General features: G+C 37.7%; 1 protein-coding gene across 1 annotated transcript in view; it reads left to right on the top strand.

The window, feature by feature from the left end:
- Positions 1–21,216, top strand: part of DPYS (dihydropyrimidinase) — a 31,863-nt gene extending 10,647 nt beyond the window's left edge. The window contains exons 5-10 of the mRNA XM_035319036.1: positions 3,716–3,872; positions 4,848–4,989; positions 6,906–7,048; positions 16,634–16,841; positions 19,484–19,588; positions 21,079–21,216. Coding sequence (XP_035174927.1) covers positions 3,716–3,872; positions 4,848–4,989; positions 6,906–7,048; positions 16,634–16,841; positions 19,484–19,558 — 725 coding nt within the window. The 3' untranslated portion in view covers positions 19,559–19,588; positions 21,079–21,216. The remainder of the gene's footprint in view (positions 1–3,715; positions 3,873–4,847; positions 4,990–6,905; positions 7,049–16,633; positions 16,842–19,483; positions 19,589–21,078) is intronic.
- The last annotated feature ends 779 nt before the right edge of the window (positions 21,217–21,995 follow it).

Here is a 21,995-nt window from a genome sequence, read left to right as displayed (position 1 = left end):
TGAACATAAAATACCTAAGACAGGAGGTGGTGTTTTATAACACAGTAATCAAGTAAAAAATTCTATGTTGATAGTAAATACTGTAAGATATTGTTAGGCATAGGAGTAGTCTGCAGTGTCAGTATGATAAATGACTTTATATCAGTATACTTCTTCAGTGTTTATAAAGAAATTGAAACAACTTACGCTTATTGTTCCGCTCTCTGCTGGAGGGACAACACTTTAGGGCATAAGCAATCCAGGAGGTTCCTGGAACATATTTATGACAACTTCTTTCTCCACTTGGTGGGTAAGGAATTGGCTGGATGATCTTACTCAAAGAGTTGCAGACAATGGCTCAATCTCCAAGTGGAGACTTGTGAGGAGTGGTGTTCCTCAGGGGCTGGTATTGGGACTGGCACTGTTTAACATCTTTCTCCGTGACAAAAACAGTGGGATCGAGTGCATCCTCAGCAAGTTTACCAATGACACCAAGCTGGGAAAGCCTGAGAGGTGGGCCTGTGTGAACCTCATGAGGCTCAACAAGGCCAAGAGCAAGGTCCTGCATCTGGGTCAGGGAGGTGATTCTCCCCCTCTGCTCCACTCTTGTGAGACCCCACCTGGAGTGCTGCATTTAGCTCTGGGGTCCTGTCATAATTTTGGCTAGGACAGAGTTAATTTTCTTTGTAGAGGCTCATATAATGCTGTGTTTTGGATCTTTGATGAAAACAGTGTTGATAACACACCAGTGTTTTAGTTGTTTCAGAGCAGTGTGTACACAGAAATTTTGTGCTTCTTATGCTGCCCTGCCAGCGAGGAGGCTGGGGGTACACACAAAAGCTGAAGGGAACACAGCCAGGACAGGTGATCCAAACTGACCAAAGGGATATTCTATACCATACAGGGTCATGCTCAGCAATAAAACCTGGGGTAAAGAAGGCAAAGGGGTGAGGGGTGGAGTTGGGAATGAATGACATTTAGAGTGATTTTTTTTGAGTCAATGGAGTGACATTTTGAGTCACCATCCCTAGAGGTCTTTAAAAGACGTTTAGATGTAGAGCTTAGGGATGGTTTAGTGGAAGATTTGTTAGCGTTAGGTAGGAGGTTGGACTTGGTGATCTTGGAGGTCTCTTCCAACCTAGACTATTCTGTGATTCTGTGATTCTGTGGCATTTGTCTTCCCAAGAAACCATTACTCATGATGAGTCCTGCTTTCCTGGGAGTAGACCTTAAAGTGGCCTTGCAGTCCTGCTTCTTTCAGATCTTAGCTGGTTACTGAGTACCTTTGCCCCATATGACTTCATCCTAAGTCCTTTGGAAAATTTCACTAGAATAAACACACAGGGACCAGTTTTTCAAGCCTGTAAATTTTAGTTATTGTTTCTCAAGATTATAACTCTTTCTGAGTTCTGATAAATGGTAAAATAAATTACGATTTTGTGTTCATCTTTGTTATAAAACAATTTATATGAATAAAGGTCTTGCAAGTCAGTTTCATGTGTAATGAAGAAGTCACCAAATCTACAGTTATTTCCCAGCAGCTCAGAGATGCCAGAAAGACCAAACAGAAGAACACTTTCTGCTTAATATTTTTGTTGAATGCAGGAAAACATGATAAATGGAAAGACCTGGTTTGTTACATTACTCCAATTTTATGCCTGAATTGGCAGACAGAAGCCAATTGAGCTAAAAGAGCTTTAATGTGGAATTTCATTGTTACTTGGATTAAAACAGAATGTTGGTATTATTGCACCCTTCAGTCTGACTAGTCATGGCATGGCCCAAATGAAATGCAAGAAATTGCACAGTCAGCAGAATGTCCAGATATAGTCCGTTGAAGCTGCAGTGTGCATAATCAAAGTCACTTGCGGAAGTGGCTTGTACTGTTTCCCACTCATGGGAACAAGGGGGGCTGTTCAGGTCAAATTCTGACTGCAGAAATACCGTCATCACCTGCAGTACCTGGGTTAGAATCAACTCAGCATATACAGCTATGAGTTTGAAGACTATCTTTCAATTTTTATGTCATGAAACTGATGTAAGAAATTATTTATGGAAACTAAACATTTATTCTCTTCCTACCATTATAACTTTTGACATTTATAGCTATGCCCTAATGATATATAGTTCAGGTTTTCTTTGTATGGAAGTTTCTATGCAGGTAAGTGGTACTGGAAGCTTAAAATGCTTCAAGCCAAGGCATCAGCACAGGTACATCAGTTCAGTATGTCAGAGCATGCTGAGAGCATTAGAGCAAATTAATAATGCTAACGGGGAGTCTCTAGGTTGTGGTAGAAGTTGTACTACGTAGTACTTGGAGTAAATGCAATGTACGGTAATGTCAGAGCAGGTCTTGAAACCTTGGAGAAATAACTGTAGAACTATATAATTTAATATAGTCTTCAGAAATTGTATGAGGCCTTCTTGCAAGTCTAGCACAGAAAATTTAAGAAATTATACTACCACAGTGGGAAACTTTTACAAGAACTGAGCTCCTCAGAAGCTACCTATGCAAGTGTAGCAGCTCACAGAAATACCAGAACCTAATGCATAGCAAGAAATCTGCAATGGTTTGCTTTGTTGTTTTCCAGCACTACAGGTGAATACCTAACTTAGACAGAAAAAAAAAAAAAAAAAAAAAAAAAACACTGTCTAGTAGCACCAAGCAATGACCAGCTGGGGTAATGTAATGATAGTTCTATTAAAAGTTGTCTGTGGTCACTAGAGTGAAATCTGAGATCCATCGTAAGGTGCACACTGTTTTCAGAAAACAGGGGCAGGAGAAAGCTCTTGCTAGAATCCAGCAGAGGCTGCCTTTAATAAGCACCAGGCAGCCTATGAGTGGGTGCGTAAGGTTAGCTTGCTCTGTTTCTTTGGAGACCATCATGGTCAGTTGGCACTATCTTCTCTCACATACAGAACAAAGTGGCTGGACCACCTCTTCAGGGAATGAAATATTTTGTTTAATCTCCCATCTTGTTCTGATGAGTTTCAAGCCCATGTTTCCTAGGAGGGGAAAAAATAAAATAAATAAATAATAATAATAAAAAAAATTAAATGTATTAGCTCTATCCAAAAGCTAAAAAGTTGGTTTTGACTGGGGTCCTCTTCTGAGAAATCTAGAATACTGTGCCATGTAGAATTAAAGTCTGGGAAATAACTTTTAAAATTGAAGTATTTATGCTTTTTTTTATTATTATTATTTTTGAAATGTTTTTACACTCTTTAGATTTATGTCTTGTGCCACATTTTTTTCCTGGTTAGCAGGCCTGCAATTATAGTATGACAGTTATAAAGGTCTGTTTGCTGTATATATTGACTCACATTGTTACATCAGCAATAATTTCAGAACATCAGACAGGTGCTACCAAGAAATATATGGATCTTGAATGTAATTAATGCAGCTGAGGACTGTGTTCCTTTTGCAATTTCTATCACACACCTAGTAAACAATGTGTAAAACCCATTATAATATATCTGTCAACAATTTAATTAAAAAACTTGCCAAAGCAATGCTCTTATGAGAAAATATATTGGGAAATTACCAGCAGAATATTCAGAACAGAGATGCTGTGTTATAGCTTATTTTATTATGTCCCTCCATATGTTGGTATTTAATTTGAAACATTCATTCAAATTCAAATCCATTACAACCAAAAAGATCTGAAACAGGAAAAATACAAGATATGCATTTTTATGTTACTTGATGATGATACTATTCCTTTGTGTTTTTCAGGAAAGGTGGTTTATGGGGAGACTATTGCTGCTTGTCTTGGCACTGACGGTACCAACTATTGGAATAAAGACTGGGCTCATGCTGCAGCACATGTCATGGGACCTCCTCTGAGACCAGATCCTTCTACTCCTGATTTCCTCATGAACTTACTGGCCAAGTAAGCAGATGAACAAACAGTGACAGCTGATGCCCAAATACTCAGCAATTTTTTTTCTGAGTGTATAATAGCAGGTTGATGCCCTGGAGATTCTCTCAGTACATAATGTTGTATTATCAGGAAGGAGAAATGGAAGGTGAAACCATAGATAAAAACATTTTTGTTACAGATATTAGAAGCTGTTCAGATTCTTTTTTTTTCTCTGAACTCTTGTGACCTTCTTTCCCCACTTGATTTTAGTCAATAAGCTTTGCCTTGCTAGTTCTGCAGCAAAAAAATGAAACATAACCAGGGGAACAGTAAGCCTGTATGTTGGCGGGAAATCTGTAAAACGTGGTCACAGCTAGAGGTTCTGGCTTTTCTTGTCAACTCATTTTTTTCACTTGAAGTTTGGATTCTACATAGAAGCTAAGCCCTCTGTTTTCTGGAGGCAGATACGTCTTGTCCACTTCATACTGTCTGCTTCAGAAGGAATTATGAACAGAAGTATCCTTCAGATATCTGCAGTTAATGAAATGTGTTTTGCTGGTATATCACTTTCCAATAAACCCTAACTCCACAGAAGTGCTGAATTTGACCTAAGAATCTTTGAATGTATGCCTGAACACAGTCTGACTGGTGGTAGTGCAAATCTAGGTTAACTTCACAGGGAGTGACACGCCAAAATTGCTCTAAGTGAGGATGAAATTTACTCTTTTGCTCTGGGTGAAGTGGGACAGTCCTCCATTTGTGGGACACCTTTGACATACCCAAATTAAAAATGTGGTTTTTGTGCTTAGTGTCTTTTGCAGGTTTTCTGAAGAGAAGCTGTCTGTCACTGTGAAACTACTCTTAGAGGCTGGAACAGAAGACTGGCTGACAGGGTATTATCAGTTTTTCCTTGCAGAAAGGATGACTGGATCTACCCAACAGATTTTCTTGTGTGGCACTGTCTGGTACATGATCCAGTTGATAATGTACTTTGTTTCTTCGTAGTGCTGACCTGTCTGTGACAGCGACTGACAATTGCACTTTCGACATATGCCAGAAAGCTCTGGGAAAGGATGATTTTACCAAAATCCCTAATGGAGTGAATGGTGTGGAAGACAGGATGTCAGTCGTATGGGAAAAAGGCGTTGTAAGTATATCAAGATATCTGAACAAGGATGTAATTTGTATCTCCAACAAAAGATAACTTTTCAGCAAAATAAGTTCCTCAGTTTCATCAAATGTATTTATTACAGGGCAACTCCTTGATTAAAGACCATAACAGGGTCCTCACTAACTCACGCTTTATGGTCCTGGGAGATGGAAAAGGAATCTTGCTGCTTAAAAAATAGCACGTGAGAATCATCTCCATTGTTTACCAGCAAAGGACTGCTGTTGTTTCAGTGTTAGGGCACAGTGGTTGGAGAACTTTCCACAGTAGGCGTCTGCCTGGCAACTTCTATTTTGTGTTTTCAAGCAGAAGAAACAAGCTAGAGATATGAAATGCTTCTTATTTATGTCTCAGTCATATGGTGTGATGAGATGAACACCTTCAAGTTCTATTGACTTCAGATTTTCAGTGCCATCATGAGAATGCTCAGTGCTTCCCAGGACAATGTCTTTTAGCCTCTAAACAAATATAAATATGAAGGCTAGTGACCAGGATTTTTGGATATGGGGTAGTCTGGTGGGGGAGGATGTGGGCTAATCTGATGAGGGATCTGCTGTGTACTGGGTGTTATGATTGCTCTGGCTGATAAAATACAAGTTCTGGAGACTCTTGTTAAACTTTTTTTATTAAGTTCTCTCACAGCAGGGAAGTATTCTGGCTATGCACTACAAAGTATATTTACTTGTCATAGTAAAACTATCTACATTACACAGTTGGTAAGGATGTGTTTCAGAATCTCTCTTATTTATCTCTATTTGGAATTCAGCTCCCATTTGTGTGTACAAAGATGACATCTGACTGTCTTCACCTTTGGCATATATCTAGTGAGATTTTATTTATTTATGTATTTATTTATTTTGTGGTGTGAACTGTAATATAATCTGATCTGTGGTTAGTGTGAACATAAGACTTAAATATGTACACCAGTGCTACTTTTGAACAGTGTGTCCTGTTGGGCAAGGTAATTTTTCAAAGGATTTTTCAGTCAGTAATATCCTCCATTTTCTTATCTGTAAAATACTAAACAGCTGTGAGAATTGTCTGGACAGATTTCCAGAATAGCTTCTTTATGCTTTTCTTCTGCAGCAACTGCTCACAGGCAACCATTCAAACATGATTTTATGACATTCAAATTCCTATACTGGCCTATGCAGATCATTACTGCCAATATAGCTGGCTTTCTAAGCAAACAACAGTCACAGATAAAGTAATTATGTAGCAGTGACCAGTCTTGAAACAGGTGTACATGTGTATCCATTATTGTTTGCCATTTCCATGATGTGTCTCACTCACAAATCAGTCTTTTATAGTTCCTGATCTCAAATATTTACGGAAGAGTACTACCCTCTGCATTATTGCTGCAGAGGATTTGCAGATCTCCTTTTCTATATTACATACCATGCCTTGCCTCTCCCTTCTAAGTTTTCACATCCACATTATTAGTCAGTCTGATGTCCGCATTTCTTTAATAGTGTATCACCATTTTTCAAAACCAAGATACTCATGAAATGTTATGTCTCCTGAGGAAACTGCTGAACAGGACTACAGAGTCAAAGTCAGCTAAATAAATTTTATTCCAGTTGACTTGTAACTATATCCACAGCTTTAAAGTTATCTTTTTTTTTTTTTATTTTTCTCCTTTGTTATGAGGTAAACTTGTATAAAGTTACTTTATTCAGTGAAAGTACATTACAGAAGGTATATCAGAGAAAAATAGTTATTTTTCTTTTAAACTCATTAGTAAATTGATGTGATGTTGTGATTTTGGCAGAAAGCTCTCACTCATCCCAGCATTTTCAACAAAACAAAACAAATCAAATCAAAACAAAACAAAACAAAAATTTCATCTCTTGTTTTAAAAAGTAGTGAGTTTACTTTTGTGTACTCTTCTTCAGCACAGTGGAAAAATGGATGAAAACAGATTTGTAGCTGTTACCAGCACAAATGCAGCAAAAATCTTTAACCTTTACCCAAAGAAGGGGAGAATTGCTGTGGGTTCCGATGCTGACATCGTAATTTGGGATCCCAAAGCTACCAGGTATGTATGCATAGTTGTTTCCTTCCATCCAACCTCTCTGTAGGAAACAATATCTCAAAGCATTTGTATAGCAATAAGCCTTTAGGGAGAGTTTATGGTGTTTTTCAACAGCATTTGATGTGAATTATTTACAGGTTATTTATTTGGCTCCTACAGTAGTGTATGTAAGTAGAGATTCTTGATCTCTAGATGAATTAAAAAAAAATAAATCACCTGAATTGCTGACCAAGTGCAAAAATAGCAAGACCATACATTATACTACTAGTGTTTGGTATCCTTACAGTAAAAATAACCACTTTAGGATCTTAGAGTAACTCTAAGTGTTTGAGTATGTTCAGCTTCTTTCCACTGCAAAAAGCAGAGAGGAGCCTGTGTTCCTAAAGAGTGTACCATTACCATCTTGTGTTTTGAGCTTACAGCTACTTCAAACATATTCAAAGGTAGTCAGTATGGTTGGTGAACGTGTGGGGTCCTGAACTCCTAATGTTTCTTCCTAGCTGATGGAGTAATAGTAGTGGTAGAGAGAGCCATGAGTGAGATTAGGTTTGAAGCTGTACTTGCTTACACTTTTATTTAAGGAGTTTTCTGGATTTGTGCACAGGCTAGAGTAGATCTTGTCACACCAACAACATGTGCACGAAAGTTATGCTGATGTCTCACCCTGTGTGACCTGATGCCATGGTATATTTATGCTACAAAGGACATGCACTGTCTTTTTGTGAGCCTCAACTCATACAGCACACTCTGCACTACAGCTGATTCCTGTCTTCAGGTATATTCACACCATCAGCCAGATCCATAATCAGGCCACTATAAATATCTCAAGAATCTCTCTTGGGTATTTCTCTGGCTCTTACAGCTATCCTGGTCTTGTCTAAATTGCATGGAAACGGTTTGAGAGCAGGCTGTCACAGAGAGAGCTCACTGGGGGAGGTGCTTTTATCAGCTGAGGTGCCTATGGGCTGTGCATGTACATGTCCACTGTTTGACCTCCAGGTGGATCACCTTAAATCTGGGGGTGTTAAACAGCTGTGTCCAACCTCTGACTGAGTTCAGCCATACACATGCCAGCAGCAGGTCAGGAGGTGTGCCAGGCTGGTGCTTTGGTCTCAGGCTTAGCTCTGGCAAGCAGTGTGAGCATACAGAGCATGAATGCCCTGAAAGCACACACTGACTCTGCCAGTTGAAATTCCTTCACTGGTGTCATCTAAACAGTGGGTAAAATCCATATAAGAAGGCAATCACAAATCCCAAAGCTCAACACTTTTTGGGGTGCTGAGCATGATGGCAGCATAGACAGCTTTCATCGAGTTATGACAGTGTTTGGTGTTCCTAAAACTTGAGCTGTTGTAACTCATAGATGGCACTAGATTTTCAGCCTTTGGTTTTAAAAGACAATTGAAGACTCCTCTGTTGGTAGAGGAAAGTTTGGAAACATAACTGGGCAAATCTGAGGCTCAGAAACCAAATAGAGATAAAAAGCCCTTCTCCTAGATTTACCTTACACAAATGAAATTTTCCTCACCAATCTGCTAGATCTTGAATTTTTGATAATGAAATTTTCACTCATTTCAGCATGCCCATGAGTAGCAAAAGCACCCAAACTGACAGGAAAAAGCATCCTGTGTTTTAAGGGGCAAAGCTTGAGGACATGGAACTTGCTTTGCAGAAGTCCCACCAAAAATAATAATAATAATAGCAATAATCTGGCAATACCAGCAAAAGAAGTTTCAGGATTGTCAACCCCCATCAACACAGAGGCCTGCCCAGTGCTGGGTCAAAGAGATTTTGCTGCTGAGTATTGAACAGTTCATGCTGAGCAAGCATATTTTGAGATACTAGCAATGAGCTATTTCGGGACAGTGGAGCTACAAAGTCTGATTTAAAAAAAAAAAAAAAAAAAAAAAAAAAAAAAAAAAAGATTCTTTTCTGAACTCGCTTCTGCTCTGCCTGAGGACAAATGAAACTAGTAGGATAGCAGAGTTCTGACATTATTCTCAAGGTGCTTTGTCAGCTCTTAAAATTCTTTATCCTTTTCCCTCCCAGGCATTCCTTCTGCCTCCCTTCACTCTCTCCTGAGTACTATAATGGCCTTTTGCCCACTGCAGCTGTGAAGATGCAGTTTTTCTTTAAACATTTTCTTTTTTTTTTTTTTAAGAATTAACTGTATTTTCTTACTGAGCAAGCTGATTTTAAGTTGAACTGATATTTTTTTCCTCCTCCTGATCTGGTACTGTTCGCGTTGTTTATCCCTTTGGCTTTGCTGGGAACAAGCAACTGTGCAGGTACAATTGTGTGAACTATATGAGTAAGTATAAATAAATCTAGTCCTTGTCTATTCATTTCACTATAAATCCTGAAGAGGGCACAAACAGTCCAGCAGAAAAAAACAGATCTAGCTAACAGACTTCAACCATTTAAGATATTACACAAGGTGTAACCTCGTATTCTGTTTTTGCATCTGGATAGTAATTTTTCATATCGTGATAAGCGTGTTCCTCTGTCTTGCAAACTCCTTCCTGTTTTGGGCATGACTATTTTTCTTGTTTGTAAATATAAATTTTCTAAGAGAGGAGAACGTAGTTTTCTAGTTCTGGCTTGATGCGCTGTTGCTTCAGTCTTAAAATGCTGTCTGATATTAGCTTAAAGAATTCGGCAATGGCTGAAATGTTGTTGTAAAGAACTGGTATTACCACAGTCTGGCAGAGAAAGTCTATGGGGAAGATTCTAAAGTCATTCGGTAAGATAGTGAAGCTCTTCAAAAAAAAAAAAAAAAAAAAAAACAAAACAAAAAAAAAAAACACTTAAATCACTGCAAAATCAGTTGCTTTTCTCCTTCAACATCATTGCACAATTACAACGTGATGGGTACTGTCTGGGCATTCAGGGTGTTCCCTTTCAATGTGGCAAAAGCCTAGTGAATTCAGCCCTGCAATATAGGAGCAGTTGCTATTCGAGGTTCCACTTCCAGCATTCTGCTGCTTTTGCTGAGATTTTATTTATATAGCTTATCTTCACTGACTGGCCTATTTCTGTAGGCTTTGCTGGTAATTTTTGCAGAAAATAAAGTAAGAATGATTGTATGAACAATTACTAGTGTATTTCAGGGCTTCCAAATAGTGGTTTTAGGATGTCCACATGAAAGCAAACAGGGTTGGAAATAAACACTTTAAATGTATAAATTCATTAGAAATTGCATTAGAAAAGATGGATTGTGAGTTCTGAGAAGTTAGGTCTATTTCTCAGTTTCCTTATAGTCATTGCATATTTATTTAAGAACATGCAAATTCTGAAGAGACTAGTTGTTATTTTGCAGCCATGTGCTACTAAATATCATCTTGTGGGCCTCAACACTCTCAGCATCCCAAGTACAGCCTGATATTCCCAAGTACAGCCAAGTACAGCACACAGGACTGTTTTGTGAGAACTCCTTGGAAAAAAAAAAAAAAAACAAAAACATCAGCACATCAGTGTGTCCTCTATAGTTGACACCTTTGGCTATCTGAAATCAAGTAAGAAAACAAAATCTCTAGGGTTTGTTTCAGAAATAGTTGACAAAGAATCTAAATGCTGCGGTACCCAATTCAGACTGTGGAAAGAGCTGAACACCCCTTGTAAAGTAGGGACAGAAGACACTAAACATCTCAGAAGAGCTCCTGGCTGTTATAAGGACTCAATAGACTCACTGTAGCCTGTCCAGAGCCTTGCAAAAAAGCTGTGGATAAAGCCCTGAAGGCAGGATCAGAACTAAATTTGAAAACATCCACAGGCATAAAAAATTATCATCATCATCATCAAATGGGATTTAACTGTCTAAGTCCAGTTAAATTATCAAGCCACTTCTTTATAACAATATGCTGTCTGAGAAGTCCTATTCACCATTTATTTTCCATTTACCAAATATAGCCTATAAGTTAGGCTACCTTTGAATGTCAAGGCAGAGTTGCCTATGCAGGTAGCAGTCTCTCATCCTTTTTTGGCTCCTCTGGGGTGGTCCTCCTGGGCCCTTGTCTCACTTGCAGTCAGGTCTTCAGCCTCAGAAGCTTAAGTGGGGACAAGTTACAACATCTAAAGACTCTATGCCAAGCAACTGCCTGTAATTTTTCATACAATGCAAGAGGGAAAAAAACAAAAAACAACAACAACAAAAAGTTGTTAGCAGATGATTAGAATGAATAATGCTGTGACTGTCTTGCTCTTTTGATGAATGAGCATGATATTGAATACTGAGTATATGGATAACTGCATCTAGACTCAATTAGGGAAAATGAAATAATGTAGCATACAAATATGTGTGCATAGGACAAGTAAGTTCTGGCATTTTCAGTAGCTCTTCTTTTGCACAAGTACAAGTCTGTGTATGCATGAATGTATGCTATTTCACTAAAATCATGGAATTCCTGTCAGAAACCTGTTATCTCAGATCAAGGGAACATGGAGAAAGAAACAATAGACACAAACTAAAATGCAGGAAAATCCATTTAAATATAAGAAAGAACTATTTATTTATTTGTTTGTTTGTTTGTTTATTTATTTACTTTCTGTGAGTGTGATCAGACACTGGAAAAGGTTGCCAATAGAGATGGTGGACTTTCCATCCTTGGAAGTATTCAGAACCTGCCTGGGCACACCCCTGCTGTGCCAGACCCTGGCCAGAGCAGAAGGTTAGAATAGATGATCTCCAGAGATGCTTTCCAATTTCAATGCCTCTCTGGTTCTGTGAACTGTAACAAAACAAGTCTCTATGAGAGAGCATGATGTACGTTTCCCTAGTAACTTGCTGTCTCACAAAATGTCAGCTGCTCTCTTTAGAGAACTGAATCTTAGAAATGTTACCAAGGAAAAAAAAAAAAAAAAAAAAAGAAAAAGAAAAGATTCTTTCTTATTTTCTCCTTATATAAGCTTACCTTCTTCTCCCCTGTGATCACTTCCAGATCTTCTTTAGTCATTGAATACTCATTTGTATTTTCCTCTCTATCCTTTCCTACAAGCTTAATTTCTCATTACTGTTTTCCTTCCTGCCCATCATATAGTTTGACAGTTTCCACTTCCATCCCATATCACCTTGTAGTGATTGATAGGAACAAACTGATGTTATTGTTGATAAATGAGTTGCTTACCATAATCAGAAAAATCATTCTGTTGTAATTCTCTGCCCATCTTAACATGATGTATCTTAGGAGATATGAATGCATTAAATAAAGATCCCATCCCTCAGATATGTCTCTCTGACAAGGAGCTCCTAAACATTAACATCCTGCCTCTGCTTGTAACTGTTATTTTGTCCACAAATCCCCTCACTTCAGGTAGCTACTCAAAGACAATGCTTATTTAGGCATATTCTTAAGAGGTTAGGGATACAACTTTACTAATAGTTGCCTACAGAAGTTGGTATGTGCAGTTATAACAATTCATTAATTATAAAGTAGGCCATGGGCTTTTTTAATCCACATAGGCTTTTAACAAACATTTGCACATAGATTTTAAGGTTTTCTTTTTCTTCTTTTTCTTCTCTTTATTCCTCTCCTTCCCTTTTCTATTTAATACTTCCATCTCTTTAACAAAGTCCAACTTAATTATCTATATAAATGAGTGGTGTCTCAGGACAGCACAGGAAGGTGAACCAGAGACTTATTTTTGTCTAGAGTTTAGAAAAGCAGGTTAACAATATGGAGGATGCAAAGGCAGGTGAAAGTAATGTGAAGGGGCATCTCACAAAGGCTAATATTAACCTCAGCAAACTGCATTTCTCACCTGCCCCCAGCTCTGAAAAGCTGAGAGAGCTTACTGCATTGTAAGCACTGGGAGAAGTTGCTTACATCTGAAATACTCTCTCTTACATAAGTTGGTTTTCTATAGCAACTGTCTGCAAAGCAGTTGTTTTCAGCAATGGGCTCAGGTCATTTTAGCTTCCTTTATTCCTATGTTTTCACTTAATTAAGTAATTATAAAATCTGTGTCCTCCCTCTGCTGAGATGTTCAACAGCTATTCTTGCCTAAGGGCTGTTGACTACAAAATCCCTTCATATTCCTGTGCTTGGAATTTTTAAAGAAAACTGTGTGAAGTATGCATCCAGTTCCCATTAAAAGTAATTAAGTTCTTCATTTTCATATGCCCCTCTTGAAAACTACAGTGATCCAATCCTCACAGCAGTCAAAGTTTAGGTCCTAGAGCTCACACTAGTTCGACAGATCCACCTTCACTGGGCTGATTTAGCTTCATTTCCTATGCATTATGAGGGGTAGAAGATATCTTGTAAGTCAAGATTGCTTCCCTTCATCCAGTTGCCCCTTTTGCCTGACTATAACTTACTGTATAGTATTTCAGGCTCTGACTGAGGCAGAGACATGTTTGTGATGCTCCTAGTTTGTGTTTGACTTGAAATGTAATCTAATACCCCTAACTCTTTACAAAGATTCAGGCTTACCAAGGGCCAATCTTTTGAGCTGACCACTTGTACTGCCTTGAATTTCACCCTACAGCTTTCTGCATTAATCAAATATGATGCTCTCTTCTAAATTTCAAATGTCAGTTTGTAGTTTATTTAGATATAATATCATAGGATTGGCTGTAAAGTCTTTTTTCACATACTGAATAAATAAATACAAGATTACCAGTCACTGAATTGTCACGCACACAGAGAAAATTTGATAATTGATCTTTGACTATAAAATAATTGCTTCTTGACTGCAAATAGTTGGACAGAAGCAATGGATTGAAAATAAAGGACAATCTCAGAAGCATGTCTTCTTCTGTACTAGGGGAATATCATTTTTTTTTATTGATAGCCTGAGACCTCTTTGCAAGACAGGTGTATCAAAAGCAGCTGAAGTGAATTAAATGAAAACACTGAGATAAGTAGGAACAAAACAGAGCCTGATGTCTCTGCAATATCCTCCTCATATAGAGTTTTCTTTCAAATATTCAAGTTATCATTCTGATCTGTTTCCATTTGAGGAAGGGTTGTTTGGAACAAGAGTCTCTGTTTATCATGAGAATTAGAGAATTTTAGGAAATATATCAAAAAATTGTCATTTGGATTTTTGGAGTCAGAATCTTCTTTCTCATGTTAAGTAACCCATTACGTCAGACATTTCTTAGGATGTTAGAGGCAACTGTTATGTTCTACTTCACTATGGCGTCAGTCTTACTTTCTCAGATTATAAATAGTTTTTAGTGTTCTTGCCATTAGTTGAGGGTCAATAGTATTCAAACTTTCAGAGCAAACACTGGAATTTCACTAAGCTTCCCAGCAAGCTGCCTGTTACTGAAATGGCTGATATAGCAGTAAACAGTGTGTGGCATAAGGTTGTTGAGTTGTGAGCTCCAGATCCAAGCATACTGTCTTCATTTAAATTCATTGCTCGCTTCCTACTTGAAACTTTCCCTGCCATTGATAATGTCAAATAAAATTGCTAAAAACCTAAATGCAGATGAGTTTTGGTGAGCTCCATCAGGGAAACTGCACTTCACCTTCAAAAAGAGCAGCAAGATCTAAGCCTTGGTTCAACAGAAGAGTTATAAATGGGTTCTATACAAGTTTGTTGTTGAGACTAGCTATGGGAAATCTCTTTTGTCATATTGCAGGGCTTACCTGTACAAATGGACGTCTCTTTTAAATGCATTAATTTCCATTAGTTTTGTAACCTTTTAGGAAGGATATACTTACCTCTGAGGCATGTATACCACTGGTGATCCTGCTCTAGCACATTTAAACAGCTCACATGTAGAGCTGAAGCATCTTGCTTATTTTTCAGTTCATTTGCTCAAAGTACTTTTTTTCCATTTCCCTTTTTGCATCCCAGTGCTTGTGTGCAAATAGATATGATGTATACCCAGAGAATGTTCAAGATAATTATATTACAGTTGTTGTTACTTACTGTTCTAGCAATTGGACCCATAAGTGTAATGCAATAAGCTGGAGAAATATGTTCACCAGCTCTTTGCAGAGCTATTATAACACCCATGGATAAACTTGTTCAACAGTATTCATAGGACTAGTGAATACTAGAGAGGTCTGACTTCCATTGCTCGCTCTTTCTACAAGATGATGCTGATACTGGAGAGCAGGCAAGCATAAGTTTTCTGTCAAAGCTGTTCTGAATAAGGAAAAGTTTTTATTCCTCTGGGCAGATTGGCCATAGAGAACATTTTTAGATATACAGCATTTGAAAAGTTAGTTGCCACTGAGATTTAAATGTACTTAACTTAAATTTAAATTTACCTTAGTTCAGCGTAATTATATGAAAGGCAAAATATGTATCTTTCTGATAATTATAACTAATCACTTGAAATATTTGATACTTGATTACCTTTGAAAATGGCGTACTTCAAGAAAGATAAAGATTTTGCTGTGGTTTTCTCATTTTAATAAATATGTTAATTAAAGTTTTTAATAATTCTTATCCAAATAAATTGATATTTTGATCTATTAGTATTCCATATTAGTTTTTATTTTGAAAATTCTTTTTCTAAAGATGTAATCATTGGAATAATGTTAGCGCTATACATTCATTATAGTTTTTTTTACCATGTGCACATATTCCCATTCTGGAAAATTCTGACTGCTCACCAAAAAACATCCTTCCTTTCAGAAATTACAGATAGTAATAGAAATAAAAACTTTCCAAATTTAAAATAAATAAATAAAGAGATTGGAAATAGGAAGCTAATAAAATTAATTAAATTTCAAAATCTTGTGACATATTTTAGATACAGTAGATAGTAAGTAGCTCAGTAGGGAAAATAGATAGTAAAGGAAGTATATGCAGTCCGCACTTGCAAATGCTAACGTCAGCTCTAGTGTTAATTGCCTTTAATGTAGCCAGTTAGGGTTGGAGAAATTTGCCAGAAAAATGGTGAACATAAAGAATGAGGTCTATGCATAGACAAAGCAATGATACCATAGCTCAAATTAATACTGTTGAGGTCTAAAACTATAATTTCCCTAGTACCGTTGGAAGAAAAATATGTAGGAGTGTGATGTCATTCTTATTTGAAAGCATAGAGATATTTGGACTGTCAGTCACTGGATCAGTCCAATTCACTTTAAATGTTACCAAAATTCATTATGATCTACCAACTTTCCAGTGAAATGGTCTTTGTCTTATTTATGAGTTACAATCTTTGAAAAACTGCAACCATGCTTTCCAAACTTGAAATTTCAGGTAACTGTACCTAAAGGGTTAGAACTTTTTCTGACCTTATTGTACACAGATATTTGCTTGACAAGGCAGAATACAATCATTTTATTAAAATAAATATTATAAACTGATGTTTTTTTGTTTTGTTTTGTTTTTTTCTAATCTTTTTCTAGTGGAAAATTTTGTGTTTCAAGGCTAAAAAGTTCTGTCCTTTTGACTCTCTCTTCATTCTTTTGAAATGCAATTACTGTTCAATGAAATGTTAATGCTCTATTCTATTTTTACAGCTGTTCCATGATGTACTCTACAATGTCATAGTTTAATAATGCTGCTAAATTTTCCTCCTCTATCAATTTCTTAAAATTTCGTAATGAAGTACAATGCAAAGATTGTAGTAATTTCAGTGTGTTTTTTGTTTGTTTGTTTGTTTTTTAAACACAGGACAATATCTGCAAAGACGCATCACCAGGCCAACGACTTCAATATATTTGAAGGAATGGTCTGCCATGGAGTCTGTGTTGCAACAGTTTCAAGAGGCAAAGTGGTTTATGAAGGCGGAGTTTTCAATGTCACAGCAGGAGAAGGCAAATACGTCTCCCGTCCACCATTCCCTCCATATGTCTACAAACGAGTCAGGCAGCGGGAGAAGGTTAATTAAACTAATAAATCTCTGTAATGCTTTCTAGAACATGAGGATAACTAGCTCTTGGGAACAGAGGTTTGGGGATTCAATGGTAATTTCCCTTACTAATCAAAATCTGCCAAGGTGGGAGGAAATGAAACTAAGGGGACTCAATTTTTATTGCTCTTCATATTACAGAGAAATATCATAGACTAGTTCCTTCTCTCCGGGTAGCTGGTACAGCTTGTAGACAAAGTCTGGGTACTTTTAAAAATAAGTCCCACTTGCAATAACGTTGGACAAAATATTTTGCTCATGGGTAATCTGACTACCTTCTAGATTTAATCACTGATTTCACTGCAAATCACAGAGGCTCAGCATCATGCTCAGGGATAAAACTTACACTGGAGGAAGAGATCAATAGTTTTATAACTCCTCCATGGATCAGATATTTAGAGCTAAGCCCTGTAGAATGCTGAACGTTTGGCTGTGTTCCAGCAACAATGTGTTAAAAGCTGAACATGTGAAAAGTGCTGGACCAAATTTGCTGTTCAAGCTCTTGTTCAATCTTTTTTTTTTTTTGAAGAGAAATTTTGCAAAAGACATGCAGGTTGAATTTTCAGTGCCTATTTGCCATGCTGGCACATGTGAAGAATATTTTTGAGGCCTTAGTGTTGCTTATTATAGATAGGATTTTCAAAAGCACCCAGACAATATCTGAAAGTCACAACTTGAATAAGTAGAATTCACTGCAGGATCTAAAAGTTGAATTAGACAAGCATTCATGCGAGAGCTGGCTCTTTAAAATACTTCCAAGATAATACTGTGCATTACATCCCTCTGTTGTCTTGTTGGACTACAAATTACATGTCAAAATGGCTGAGGCTTTCCTCCAAAGACAGCACTTTCCCAGGAGCTGATGGGGGCTGTCTGCAATTAATAGGCATAATACACTTCAGTGGATAGGCAGAGAAGTCCATTCATGAGCATTCAGTTTTTCCCTGGGAATTTAGAACAGAAAACAGATGATTGTATATTTGGGCTTTCTGAGCATAAAAGAACACATTTTGTCTTTGTCTTTTATTGTGAAACCAAATTTCTCATTTAAATCTGTCACACCTTTTCAGTGTGAATGAAGGTTCATGTTTGTGGGAGAAATGAAAGGGAAAGAAAAAAATCTGTTCCTGGACTTTCCAGGCCTACTGCATGAGCGAACCAGTACCCCAAAATGTGATTTTTTTTCTGGAGAAAAGATCTTCCCTTTCCATGGAACATTTAGTTGAATTGAAACAATTGCTCCAAAAGCCATGCAGCTCCATGGCCAGTTGCAGGCTAAGATTGTCACAAGCTAAACAGTGAGAACTCTTCATCTACAGTAGAATTATTCTGCCTTTTTAATCTCAATAGATTCTTGTTGCTGTATTCCTCTCATCCTTTGGGTCTGTCTTCAGTGGGATATGTCATACACAAAGTTCAATGTGACAACGAATCTGTTTAATCCACCAGACATTGAAAATATTTGGTACTTTGTTAATGAGGGCTGCCTATTATTATTGCACATTCTTTGTTGTGCAGTGTTGGTCCCTTTAATTTTAAATGCAAAATAAATGCCATGTAATGGTAATAGAAGCTAGCTATTGAAACCAGATTTGTACTGGCATTACATCAGCAAAAAGTTAGGACATTTCTCTTCATGTAAGAGAACATGATGCAGTTATTAAACAATAATTAGGTGCTTCCCCAAGCATAGCTAAGTTGTAGTGACTCCAGACCCTGGCATCTCTGCTGAGGCATCTTCTCGCTTCCCATGTGAGAAGAAGATTAGTGCCAAAACTAAACTAAAATTGAAGATAAATTTGGCAATCATAGAATTATAAAAGACTTCAGTGAATGCTGTCATTTCTATTTCTGATCAAAGCTAGGGAGAATTTTTCCAGAATCAAAACATCAAGTGCAAATTGTTTTCAGAAGTGATTTTTCAACCAGCTCAACCTCCTGTAGTCAGCATCTGGGATGGTGGATGGAAGATACCCACATAAGGCAGGAGTGGCTTTGTTTCATTGATGTTCATTTAACTCTCTTATCTGTACTAAGAGCATCACTGGGAAATGTGATTACCTTAATGAAGAACAGGCTTACAGTGTGGACGGGCAGTGAGTCAGCTATTCTGGAGAGCTGCTCAGGTCTATTTGCTCTGTACCTCTTCCCCCTGGGATATCCTGATGAGTAGCCAAATGAATATGTATATACAAATATACGGAAACAAGCAAATACTGCAGATAAGTGGTTTTTGTTTTGTTTTGTTTTAAATTTATCTATGTGGCATAATCTCTGGGATTTTGCCACTCCAAGAAGTGTTTGAATGAAGGGAGGCAGAAGCATCAACAAAATGAGGTGAAACACGATCTGTTGCTTGTTAGAAAAAATGGTTTCAGAGTTCTTTTGTTACAGTGATGAACAGACTAAACCACCTGCCTCCTGATGAAAGCTGAGAACTGAACATTTTAGTATGAATGTAAGGAACATTTTCAAAAGAAAAAATTGATGGAATCATTGGGTAGCATAGCATTCAAAGCTGGGTTATATCAGGACTGCTATTCGCATTGTGTAGAGTTAGCAATTACAAGAAGACAAAATAATACTGAAAGGTTTGAAATGCTTCATTGCAGGTCTGTCAGCCGGTTGCTGTTAAGAGAGCACCATATACAGGTCTGGTCTCAACTACACCCATCGCACCAAAATAATAGCTGCATTCCCAAGGTTTGTTCTTGCAGGTAACTGTCTATTTTGATTAGTGAAAACTACTTTACTTAATGCTTCTCTGAAATTTCAAGAAAAATGCAGCAGGTCTTCTGACATGTGACACGCTTGTCTGAAATGAGCCCTCTCATAAAAACGAGTGGCAGCTCAGGTATGGAAAGCCTCTTTCTGATTGGAACCCCCATATAAAAATTTCCACTGAGAGCACAGATGGATTTTAACTGTGAAACTGAAAAATGGGTATGAAGGCTCACAGAAAAGCTGAGCTCAGTTAGGCCATCCCTTTTGAAGCAGCAGGAATAAAAGTACAAGCCTTAGGCTTGCAATTTTACAGAAAAGCCAGAAACAGTTTGATGTAAAAAAATATATATTCTCTAGTGTTCCTTTCTTACAGACAATAAAACTCCATCAACTGAGCTGTTTGGGTTAAGCTGAGAGATCTGTATTGCAAGGACAACATCTGTCTTCATGCAGTAGAGGTGCTGCAGTCAAAGCCAGCTGTGATCTGATGGATGGCTGAGCTGCTATAAGGCTCAGAGCTGCTAACAGTGCAGTAACAACCAGTGTTACCCCCTCACTCTTCACCAGTGTCCACAGTGCACAGCCTGGTTATTGACATTCCCTCAAATGTGTAAGCCCTGGTGCTTGGTACATCCTTCTCTGAGTTGATTTACTTGATAACCCAACAGAAAACAATTAGATTCCTTTTTCTGGGTTAGTTTTCTGTTGGCATAGTGAATTGAACTGTCTCGTAGAAGAACCTAGCAAGGACCGGTGCTGAGCAACATATGGGTGGCAAAAGGCAGCTAGTGAGAAGGGCTGGGTAACAGCGTCTCACTCTTTAACTGTTTACAAGCTGCAGAAATGTTTCAGGAAAAAATAAAAGAGCTAGGTACAACCTTCAGAAAGCACAACTGGGGCATGATGCTGCTGTATGCCAACTGCAGCTGAAATATTTTTCTGCTACAGTAGGGGGGGTTGATTATATGGGTTGGGGGTATGGTGAGTGGCAGTAAGCATGACAAAATCCAGGCTGAATTTTTGTGTGTATATAAATACCAACAGTGAGATCAGCTAGCTTGAGAAATAAATTCCCAATAGATGGATGTAAAGCCCCAGTTCTCACCTCACATAAAATGGGTCTGTTCTTGGTCTGTTCTTAATTAATGAGGACAGGAACAAATCTGCAGTGCTGGGAGGGTGAAATTAGCTTCTCCACATTTCATTGTATTATTATTTTAAAGCACCCTCACAGGGAAATTCATCTAGAGCATCAGTAGCAGCAACAGAGTGCAGCATGCTATTTGTTTTCCTCTGTCATAAGGGAGAAAGCTTTTGTAATAGAGAGGACTAAAGGCTAAAGCTGCAACAGAGTGATGGAGAAAGAATCATTCTTTCTAGCTCCTAGCACTCTTTCTCTATTATTACCTCTCTGAGTGACAAATTGCAAAGCAGAGATTTTCTTTTGAAAGATTATATCATATTGTCTTTTTCTTCTCTGTAGATAAAAGCAAATGAAAATGACCCTACTGTCCTCACCAAAGCAGTGCATGCTGGTTCCAACTGTCAGCTCACAATCAACTTTGCAACAGCCAGCATGAAACATCAGTAACCAATAAACATACTGGGCTTCCTGCATGAATGTTGTCTTGCAATTTCTCTTGAAAAGAAACTTTATTATTAGAGCTGGGAAACTCTTTATAGAAAATGGCATAAAAGTAAAATAATAGTTACAGTTATAATGTGGCAGCATGTCTGTAGATTCTTAAAAGTGGGTAGATTTGGGGGCAGTTCTTAATATTTGTCTTTAGAGGGTATCAGTTAACTTATAAAATAAAAGCAATGAGCAATGACTTTTAAACATATTGCCTACATTTTTGCTTTGTTAGCTCACAGGAGATGAATGCTAATTCTGTAATTCATGTATTAGGAAGATCTCTGTATGAGATGCAGAGAATTCTCTTACCAGATACTGAATTTGATTTTACTTTTCTCCTTCCTGGAAAGGATCAGGTACAGAAAAATGTTGATTCAGGGGAACTGTCACTCTTTTAGAGCTGCAGTTACATCTCTCTGCCCCTGTCATTAAAGGAGTTCTGAATACTGCCAACTACACAGCCAAGTGTTTATTGTTATGGCCAAGTGTGTACTTGGTTATACCTGTGGAAATCTATGCTAACCACACTGGTGAACTCATGTTCTGGCTTTATGGAGGGACTCACACCCATAACTTAAAGGCTTATGAAGTGAGGTTACCAGGGCCAGAAAATAATGCTATTTATTTATTATTTTTTTTTTATTGAAAGTGTGAGTTTATTTGCAATGTAAGTTGTACTTTGGGAGCAGGGGGGGGTCTGTTTGTTTTCTTGTTTTTGTTTGTTTGTTTGTTTTATAGGACAGGATTAAAAACAAACAAACAAA

Source organism: Oxyura jamaicensis, chromosome 2 (assembly GCF_011077185.1).
Source record: "Oxyura jamaicensis isolate SHBP4307 breed ruddy duck chromosome 2, BPBGC_Ojam_1.0, whole genome shotgun sequence".
In the NCBI taxonomy this organism is placed as follows: Eukaryota; Metazoa; Chordata; class Aves; order Anseriformes; family Anatidae; genus Oxyura; species Oxyura jamaicensis.
Note: the sequence above shows the minus strand (reverse complement) of the source record. Positions and strands in the feature narration are given on the sequence as shown.